The following is a 9,970-nucleotide window of genomic DNA, read 5'->3' as shown; positions in this document are numbered from 1 at the left end:
TGTGAATTCCTTTCTTCTTTCTGCCCAGATCTCTGCCCAGCTGGGCCTATCAGGCTCACTTGTTGTGGGCAATGTCTCAATTCCACATGCCTCTGAGTGGCCTGCCCTGCCCTTTCCTTGAGTCCTTGCCTAGGGAGGTGGCACCTTACGAAAAGTTAGAAAGCACCTACTATGTGCAAGGTGCAGTGATTTCCATGCTATATATGGCATATTTCATTTGAACCTCTCAACTGTGGTGAGTCAATGTTATTTCATTCCATAGATGGTTGAACTGGGATTCAAAGAGGTGTAGGGACTCCCCCAGGTCAACTGTCTAGGATGTGGGAGGCCCTGGGTGGGTGTTTGTTTGTTCAGTCGTTATTCGATTCTTTGGAAAGGGTGCGTGCTTTTTGATACCGGTCAGGCAGATGTAGCTTCAAATTCTGGTGTCACGTGTCTGGACTCAAGCAAGTACCTAACCCTCTTGAGCCTCAGTGCCCTCATCTGTCAAATGGGGACAACGACACCCCCCTTTGTGGGGTAGTTAGGACTAGCTGCTATATGTAGTAAAGCCCAGGTCCCCCTAAAGAGTGTTATTGTTTGGCTCACAGCCGTGTCTCTAGTACCTCCAATATGTATGGTATACAGTAGGTGCTCAATACATACCTGCTGAATGTAGCTTCAAATTCTGGTGTCACGTGTCTGGACTCAAGCAAGTACCTAACCCTCTTGAGCCTCAGTGCCCTCATCTGAATGAATGAATGGTAGGGATTCAGTAAAACGGAGTGCATCTTTATTCATCCACTCAATATACATTTGTTGAGCACCTCCTCTGAGCTGTGTCCTATGCTAGGTACTGGGGACAGAGCCATGAGCGAGTCAAAGTCACTGTCCTCATAGAGCTCACGTCTACTGATGGAGACCACTAGTCAAGGACTGATTAAATAGTTGAATTATGAAGACTGATAGCTTTCAGGAAGGACGTTATCAGTGACATGGGAAAGAAAGGGAGGAGCAATCTGAGAAGGCTCCTTGAGGAGGCGTTTGAGCCGACTTGAGCCTGAAGATAGGATGTTGGTCACGTGAAGATGGAGCTTGGGTTCTGGCAGGGGGCACACAAAGGGGCATGGCTTGGCATATCCCAGCCATAGGACGTCAGCAGCATGGTAGAGCACCTACTGTGTGCCAGGCCCTGAGCGGGGCACAGGCGACACAGAACAGCATCCACTTCCCCCACCCACTGAGCTTGGGCACAGCCTGGGGTGTGGGTGAGACCATGGCCAGGACCCCGTGGGCACTCGAGCTGGCACCATGACCAGTCCTTGTGCCCAGAGGAGCAGGGCCTGCAGAGAGGACCCCCACTGACCCCGCTCTTCCCTGCCTCCCTCGTAGGTGGCTCGCTGCTAACCTGGAGCTCCTGGGGAACGGGCTGGTGTTCTCGGCCGCTGTGTGTGCTGTGCTGCACAAGGCCCATCTCAGCGCCGGCCTCGTGGGCTTCTCCGTCTCCACCGCCCTCCAGGTACCCCCGACACCTCAGCCTGGGCTCCGGGGCATGGGCAGAACAGAGGCAGACACACCACTGCCTGCAGGACCTTCGAGGCCCTGAGTCCAATCTCCCAAACAGTGAGGAGAGTCCAGCTCTTCTTGCAAGAGCTCAGCTGAGGTGACCTTGCTGGACCTCGAGCAAGTCCTCCCTCTAGGAGCCTCAGTATCCCTCACTTCCCTATCTGAGACAAAGTATATAGAGTGTATGTCCAGGTGCATTGGTAACTTTTGTTAACTATTAATAGCAATATCTAAGGCCAGGTCATGACATCTGCAAAGAGAAAAAAAGTATATACGTAAGTAGCATTCATTGTGAATGAGGCATTGTTCTAAGAGCGTTATAAATATTAGCTCATTTAATCCTGCTCCCAGCCCCATCAGGGGTACTGTTACTATCCCCATTTTACAGTTGAGGCAACTAAGCTTAAGGATGAAGCGAGGCAAGAGGTTGGGGGTGGTGGGGGTGTGTTACTCCATTGCACGGGCCCTGGGAGGCCTCCCTGAGGAGGGGGCTAAGGAGCTGGACAGGAAGGTGGGAGGGAGGGGAAGGGGGAGCACTCCTGGTGGAGGAAAGGCCTTGGGGTGGGGGGCAGGGTGTGCCTGGTGGGTTAGAGGAACAGCAAGCGGCAGTTGCTGGAGAGCTGGGCTGAGGAGAGACCGGAGGGAGGTGTTGGGGGAAGAGGGAGGCCTGAGCAGGAGGGAGTCTGGGCCCTGGGGAGGAGCGTGGCACGGTTTCCAGGGTGATGGGGAAGCAGAGGAGGGAACCTGTCAGGATGGAAGTCAGCGGGCCTGGGTCCTGCTGGGTGTCTTAGGCGGGCCACGCACCCTCTCTGGTCCCATCTCCCACCTGTATCAAGACGGGTTGGACAAGTGATCTCTGAGGCTCCTTCCTGTTCTGCCTACTCTGACCCCACTGAAGGGAGAGAAGGTCCTAGTGGCTGCAGCCTCATCCAGTCCCCTTGTCTGCCCTGGGGTCTGCCTCAGCGGGGCAGGTGCAAACCTGCAGGGGGGCCTTGCTGAAACTGGCCTGAGGTGTCGTCTCTCGCACCAGGTGACCCAGACGCTGCAGTGGGCGGTTCGCAGCTGGACAGACCTGGAGAGCAGCATCGTGTCCGTGGAGCGGATGAAGGACTATGCCCGGACGCCCAAGGAGGTGATAGGCGGGAGACGGGGTGGAGGGCGTGTCCCACTCCCTCACCCCCGGGGACTCACAGCCAAGGGCAGTGGACCCAGGTCGACGTCTGCCATGGGCTTTGGAGCCCCCACCACTGTAGACCAGAGTCCCAGCCAGGGCCACAGTCAAGAGCACGGGGTCTGGAGCCAAGTCAAATCCTGGTTCCTTTGCTTCCTCACTTGGGCAAGGCGGGTCATTCTTCTGAGTGACAGAGACATGAGAGACAGCAATGCCACCACAGCCATGTAACAGCAACATGACCATAACGGAAGAGCACCGTGGCCACTAACAATGCTAGGTGACCTGGGAGGGTCAAATGAGGTCTCAGCAAAGGACCTAGGACGGTGTCTGGCACTCTGCACATGCTCAGTACATGTCCACTTCTCTTAGTAGCCCCATTTCACAGATGGGGTCACCACGGCTCAAGGGGGCTAAGTGACCGTTCAAGGTCACAGGAATACCAATGGCAGTGTTGGGATCCCTACTGCACAGACCCGCCCTCTTCACAAAGACAGAGGAGAGGGCCCACCCCCGCTGGGCTAACAACGAGCACTGGCTAATAATAGTACTTTAAAAAGATAAAGAGTAGCCAGCACCATCATTATTTTTACGATACAGATATCGTTTTTAGCTTTGCTATGTTCCATGCCCCACAGCAACCCTGTAAAGTAGCAGTAAATATGCCCATTTTACAGAAGAGGAAACTGAGGCTTAAAGAGGTGGATCTTTTTGTGAGAAGCCTGGGAGGAAGACTCCTCTGACGCAGTGTCCCTTCCTGCCCCAGGCGCCCTGGACACTGCCCGCCTGTGCAGCCCGGTCCCCCTGGCCTCGTGGGGGCCAGATCGAGTTCCGAAACTTTGGACTGAGACACCGACCTGAGCTCCCGCTGGCCGTGCGGGGTGTGTCCTTCAAGATCCACGCGGGAGAGAAGGTGGGTCCCTCTCCCATAACTTCCTCCGCATGGAGGCCAGACCACAGGGTGGCTGGTGAGGCCTCAGGACCAGGCTGGGCATCACCCCAGGGTGCAGGCCCTGAGCACCAGCTGCCTCCTCCGAATCGCCACCACACCCTAAATTGAATTTATCTTCCCCAAACCTGCTTCCACCCGGTGAGACTGACCCACCCACCTCAGTGTCTCAGATGAGGCATCGGCTGACTTCCTTCTTTCTCAAACATTAGTTGAACACCTACTATGTGTTCGGGCAGAGTGCTGAACACTCCGCATACATTATCCAGTCTGCACAGGCCCAGTTCCTGGCTTTGCCATGACCTTGAGCAAGTCACGTCATGTCTTGGTCTCAGTTTTCCCATCTGTGAAATGGGAATGACAACGTCACCTTCCTAAGGTCGTGAAGTTTAACCGAGTTAACACATATGAACTGCCCGGAACAGTGCCTGGCACAGAGCAAGCGCTACAGAAATGTTTACCCATGCTTTCCTCCATTAGTGTTTGCATTTGTACCCTGACAACAACCCCATGAGGAAGGGGCTAGCACTCTCCCAGTTTACAGATGCCCAGTCAAGCCCCTTCATAAAGTCCCTTCCCACCTCGCGACACTGTGGAGACACTTCCTCCTTCATCCTGATGGCTCCAGGGCCCCATCCGAGCCCCCACGCTCCGGTTGAATTGAGTGGGTCATTCCCCTGCTCCAGACCCTCCACCAGCTCTCAGCCTCCCTCAGGGCGAAGCCCACAGTCCTGAGCGTGGCATTCATAATCTGGCCCAGCTCGCCATTTTACTTGGTCCTTGGCCAGGGCTTAGCCAGCATCTGTGCAGCAACTGCCTCTGGGCTAGGTGGGCTCCGGGTGCCGACTCAGGTAGCTTACCTGGAGTCTTCCCCCTCCCTGAGTCCTGCTTATCCTTTGAGATCTCACTCAAGTACCGCCTCCTCCGTGAAGCCTTCCCTGGTTACCCCATCAACCCCTACCCCGGGCAGCATGCGCAGCACCTCCTTGCTCACCTCCATCGCTACAGGTCTAGAGCATGATGATAGGTACTGCCTGTCCGTCACACCGCCTTAACGTTAAGTTTACTCAGTTGCACTATGACCAACACAAGGCGGGTGAGCCCTTTGGAGCAAGGACTCTTTGCTTTAAGTATTCCTGGTGCTAAAAGGGTGCTTGTCATACAGGGGGGGTGGCACACATTTGATTCATTTATTAAACAAATAGTGTTGAACCCCTACTGTGTGTCAGATACTGAGCATGTAACTGTAAGCGAGAGAGAGAAAGAAAGGGGGACAGATAAAAGGGTGAGCAAATGGACGGAAGGGTGGAGGACTGACTGGCTGGGATGGGGGATGGATGGAAGGAAGGCTGAGGGACGGATGGATGGATGGATAGAATGTAGTGGGAGAAAGGACGAGAGATGGGTAGAAGGATAGGAGGATGGATGGAAGGATGGTGGGTGGAAGGAAGGGTGAGGAATTGGTAGAAGGAAGGATGAGAGGGATGAGGGGCAGATGGGAGGATGGGGGCGGAAGGAGGGTGGGACATGAGTAGAATGACATGGGTCTGGAAGGAAGGATAAGGGATGATGGAGGGGTGTGGATGGAAGGGTGGGGAAGGATGGAGGAACAGAGGAAGGTGGGGGTATAGAAGGAAGGGGGTAATAGATGGGAAGATGCGGGAGATGTGTTGGGATGAAGGGAAGATGGAGAATACATAGAATGTTTGCGTAGATTGGTGGATGGATATATGGAAAGGTGGACAGATGGAAGGATGGATGCACCAAGAATGATGGATCTTAGGTGCAGGGGAAACATCTCACAAAGAGATGCCCAGGACCCCTCTGGGCTGTGGCCTGCCTTCTTCTGGCCAGGACTGGTCAGAACGGGCCTTGTTCTCCCGCCCCCTGGCAGGTGGGCATCGTCGGCAGGACGGGGGCCGGAAAGTCCTCCCTGGCCGGGGGCCTGCTGCGGCTCCTGGAGGCAGCCGAGGGCGGAATCTGGATCGACGGGGTCCCCATCGCCCACGTGGGGCTGCACACGCTTCGGTCTAGGATCACCATCATCCCCCAGGTGAGGCTGAGGACGGGGTGGGCAGAGGTGGGAGCATGGGCAGGCCCAGCTCTGACCCACTGACCCTCCTGGCCAGGACCCCATCCTGTTCCCCGGCTCTCTGAGGATGAACCTGGACATGCTACACGAGCACACGGACGAGGCCATCTGGGCGGCCTTGGAGACGGTGCAGCTCAGAGCCTTGGTGGCCAGCCTGCCCGGCCAGCTGCAGTACGAGTGCACTGACCAAGGCGATGACCTGAGGTAGGTTCACCCCATCACAGCCAGGACCTGTGGGGAGCTGAGGGGAGGGCTGAATGTGGCCAAGGCCACCACCCACTGAGGGCAGTCTGCCCCGGAAGTCGGCCTCCCCCATAAATGATCGACCACCCCATTCCAGTAAAGGTCACAGGACAAGCCCCCTCACTTATCAGCAATTACAAACTCCAACACAGTCTCAGGATAGCGTTTCTTCAATTTGGTCCCTAACTTTATTTGGTGGTGAAACCCTATCTCTACTGACCTGAGGCCCACTTGGCATTTATTTTGCTATGGAAAGACTGAGTCTGATATTGGGCTCTAACCCCCAGCTCACTGGGGATGTCGAAGTATGACTTTTAAAAAGCTTTTTAAAATTGTTGTAAAATACACATAACATGAAATTTACCATCTGACCCATTTCTAAGTACACGCTTCGGCGGTACTTCGCATCCCCAGAGCTTTCTCATCTTACCAAACTGAAGCTGGGGACCCATCAAGACAGTTCTCTATCTTCCCCTGGCAACCATCATACTTTCTTCTGTCCCTATGGATTTGACGACTCTAGGTACCTCGCTTAAATGGACTATTACAGCATTGGTCTTTCTGTTGACTGGCGTATTTCACTCAGCATAATGTCCTCAAGGTTCACCCACGCTGTGGCATAGAACGTGTCAAAATGTCCTTCCTTTTGAAGGCTGAATCGTATTCCTGTGTGTGGGTAAACCACATTTTGCTGATCCAGTCACCCATTGATGGATGCTTGGGTTGCTGCCACCTTTTGGCTATTGTGAGTAGTGCTGCTATGAACATAGGTGTCCAGGCATGTGCCTTTTTGAGAAAAATGAGACGTTCTGGATTCTAAAACCTATCTGCCTCCAAAGGTGTTAGGGGAAGGGGCTGTGAGTGGCGGTGGTTTCCAAGCACGAGAGGCAGTGTGGCTTGGTGGCTAAGAACATAGACAGGCTTCAAATCTGGGCCCCCCTCACTTACCAGTTGTAGACCTTGGGCAAGTTACTTAATCTCCTGGGCCTTAGTTTTATCATCTATATAATGAGAAGAATAGAACCTACCTATCTGAGCGAGGCTTAAGAGAGTTACACGTGTAAAGCTGTTGAAACAGTGCCTGGCACACAAGAAATAATATTCATTTGAATCCTCGAAGCTATACTCTTGCTAACCCCGTGTTTGAAGAGTTGGCATCTGAGGTTCGAGGTTTACCCAGGGTCAAGGTGGTGAGGCTGGAGCATGGCCCTACAAAGAGTTTCTGGTTCTCTAGAAAAGGTTTACTGTGAGAAGAAGCTGGGCACAGCAGGAAACAGCCCCAGACACCATTGGGTCTCCAAGCTCTGGATGCTCACTGGCCACGTGACCTCAAGCCTCACCTGCCCCACCTGTAATTAGAATAAGAAAAGCTGCTGTATGCTGAGAGCCTGCTCTGTGATAAGGGCGACACTGAGCACTGAGTATGTGATTTATCTCGTCCTCAAGACAAGTAAGGAAGACTCGTTAATACCTAACTATGTGGTTTTCATGAGGATTGAATAAGTATATACACAGCACATAAGGATGTGTCTGGCACATGGTGCAAATCACAGAATAGAAATAGAAATAGCCATTTCACAGATGGGGAAACTGAGGCACAGTGGTTTTGAATGACTTTGCCTAAAGTCGCCCTGCTCAAAAATGGCAGGATGCGGATTCCTACCAGCACTGTGGACTGGGGATCCCCGTGTGGGGATGGGCACACACGCACCCCCGACTCCTGTGGCTGGCGTGGGGGACCCGCTTGCGGGCACACCCTGCAAATCTTGATGTGGAGACACAAACATCCGGCCTGATGGTCCCACTCATTCCCAGCCTGGGCCAGAAGCAGCTCCTGTGTCTGGCACGTGCCCTTCTCCGGAACACCCGGATCCTCATCCTGGATGAGGCTACGGCCGCCGTGGACCCCGGGACGGAGGTCCAGATGCAGGCCGCCCTTGGGAGCTGGTTTGCCCAGTGCACAGCGCTGCTCATTGCCCACCGCCTGCGCTCCGTGATGGACTGTGCCAGGTAAGCCCGCCGCCCCCCAGTTGGTCCCCAGGGACCCCACCGTGGTGGAGGAAGGCATCCAGGTTTAGAGCTGCAATGGCAGTGGTAAGGATTATCGAGTGCCCATCGGTACAGGTGGCTGATGCCCGGAGGGGAAGGGACGAGCCCGAGGACACACGCCCGGCAGAGGCTTCCGACCTGGCTGTGTTCTGGGGAGCAAACCTCAGAGCAGCCAAGCGCCTGGGCTGGTGTCCCAAGAGCTGCCTGTCTCCCTCTCCCCTGCAGGGTGCTGGTCATGGATAAGGGGCAGGTGGCAGAGAGCGGCAGCCCAGCTCAGTTGCTGGCCCAGAAGGGCCTGTTTTACAGGCTGGCACAAGAGTCAGGCCTGGTCTGAGCCAGGCCCCTCAACCCGGGTCCCGCTGTGCCAACCTGGAGAGAGGTGCCATGCTCCAGAGACACGAGTGACCCAGCGGTCAGCAGTGGCCCACAGTGTTGAGTCCAGACCTCTCTGCTTGCTGGCAAAGAAAGTAGCCAGCCGATCGTCACAGACCTGGGAAGACAGAGCAACCCTCGTGTTGGCCTGACCAGAGCCTGTCCAGCCCTGTCCACCCCGGACCCAAAGTGGACAGCGGCTCTCAGCTCTGGCTGCCTGTTGGCACTCGCCTGGGGCCCTCAAGCCCTGCCCGCACCCAGGCTCCACCGCGGACCAATGAAGTCAGAAGCCCTGGAGCTGGGGCAACGGTGTGTGTCCTTTTACAAATCAACCCTTCTGAGATGATTCTAGCTAGACAAGCAGCTGTAATGACCCCGAGTTCCTGTGTACTCTCCTCCCTGTTTCCCCCAAAGTTATACCTTGAAAAACGACAGTACGACATCGCAACCAAGGCATCGGCATTTGTACAATGCAGCGTTCCAGTTTTGTTCTTATTGTGTGTGTGTGAGTGTGTGTGACTTCTACACAACTGTGTCACCGGTATAGGTTCCCGCATCCACCGCCCCAGTAGGGATGCTGAACACTTCCGTCACCACGAGGACCATTCTGTCACCCCACCCCCTTCCTCCCGCCCCTGCGCCCCTGACGTGTGATCCATTAGGGTATACTGCCTATTTTTAAAGCTCCCCACGATTCCAGCGTGCACCAGGACCAAACCCCACGCCTCCTGTTGGAGTGTCCTGTCTGAACCGGACACGAGCCACAACCCGCATCAAGTATGGGACAAGCACGCACCTGGCACGCTCGCTCGCTCGCTCGCTCAGCTCCGAAGGCAGGATGAGCAGAGCCAGGGCCCCTTGGCCCTGCCAGGAGAATTGGCTCCCAATTTGGCACTTTTCCTAATTTTGCCTGTTCGAGACCACATTCCGGCTTCTCGGGGGAGCCCCAGCAACAGCTGGAACGCCCAGGGTGTGTGTGTTCCCACTTCCACTCCCGAGGTGGCCACGTGGGAGACGCTGTTGGAGGTCAGAGGTCAGAGGTGGTATAGGCCCAGCGCGTGCCTCGGGGAGGGCAGTGCACGGCACATACGCGGCTGGTCCTGACACGGGGCTCACAAAACCAGCTTGGGGCGCCAGGAAAGGGGACTAGAGTCTGAAGTAGCCGAGCCGGAGGTCCCACTGCCCACTAGATGCCAGCAGTGCCCTCACCTCCAGTCGTGACAAAAACATCCTCAGAATCGCCAAATGTCCCCAGCGGACTCTAAGTCACCCAGTTGAGTCACTGGGCTGACCTGAACCCCTGCCATCAATAATCCACTGGTCCTTGGACAGCGTTTCCGGTGCTGTGCCAGGAGGGGCCTGCGGACATCAGACTGCATGCCGGGACACAGGGCCTCCCCTGACCCAGGCGGGTGGTGGGGACTTTCTTCTTTTTTTTCTTCTTTTAACGCCTACAGCACCAGGTCTTCCTAGGTGGTCTCCCATCCAAGTATTAACCAGGCCCGACCCTGCTTAGCTTCCGAGATCAGACGAGATCAGGCATGTTCAG

The 9,970-nt window shown here is 55.2% G+C and overlaps 1 protein-coding gene across 1 annotated transcript in view; it reads left to right on the top strand.

The window, feature by feature from the left end:
- The window catches only part of ABCC6 (ATP binding cassette subfamily C member 6), a 49,205-nt gene extending 40,822 nt beyond the window's left edge, over positions 1 to 8,383 (top strand). The window contains exons 26-32 of the mRNA XM_011358430.1: positions 1,372 to 1,498; positions 2,576 to 2,677; positions 3,483 to 3,629; positions 5,560 to 5,718; positions 5,795 to 5,961; positions 7,816 to 8,010; positions 8,275 to 8,383. Of these exons, the coding sequence (XP_011356732.1) occupies positions 1,372 to 1,498; positions 2,576 to 2,677; positions 3,483 to 3,629; positions 5,560 to 5,718; positions 5,795 to 5,961; positions 7,816 to 8,010; positions 8,275 to 8,383 (1,006 nt within the window). The remainder of the gene's footprint in view (positions 1 to 1,371; positions 1,499 to 2,575; positions 2,678 to 3,482; positions 3,630 to 5,559; positions 5,719 to 5,794; positions 5,962 to 7,815; positions 8,011 to 8,274) is intronic.
- Positions 8,384 to 9,970: the final 1,587 nt, after the last annotated feature.

This window comes from Pteropus vampyrus, unplaced genomic scaffold, assembly GCF_000151845.1.
Source record: "Pteropus vampyrus isolate Shadow unplaced genomic scaffold, Pvam_2.0 Scaffold40, whole genome shotgun sequence".
Classification (NCBI taxonomy): Eukaryota; Metazoa; Chordata; class Mammalia; order Chiroptera; family Pteropodidae; genus Pteropus; species Pteropus vampyrus.
This window is presented reverse-complemented; position numbering and strand designations above follow the sequence as displayed.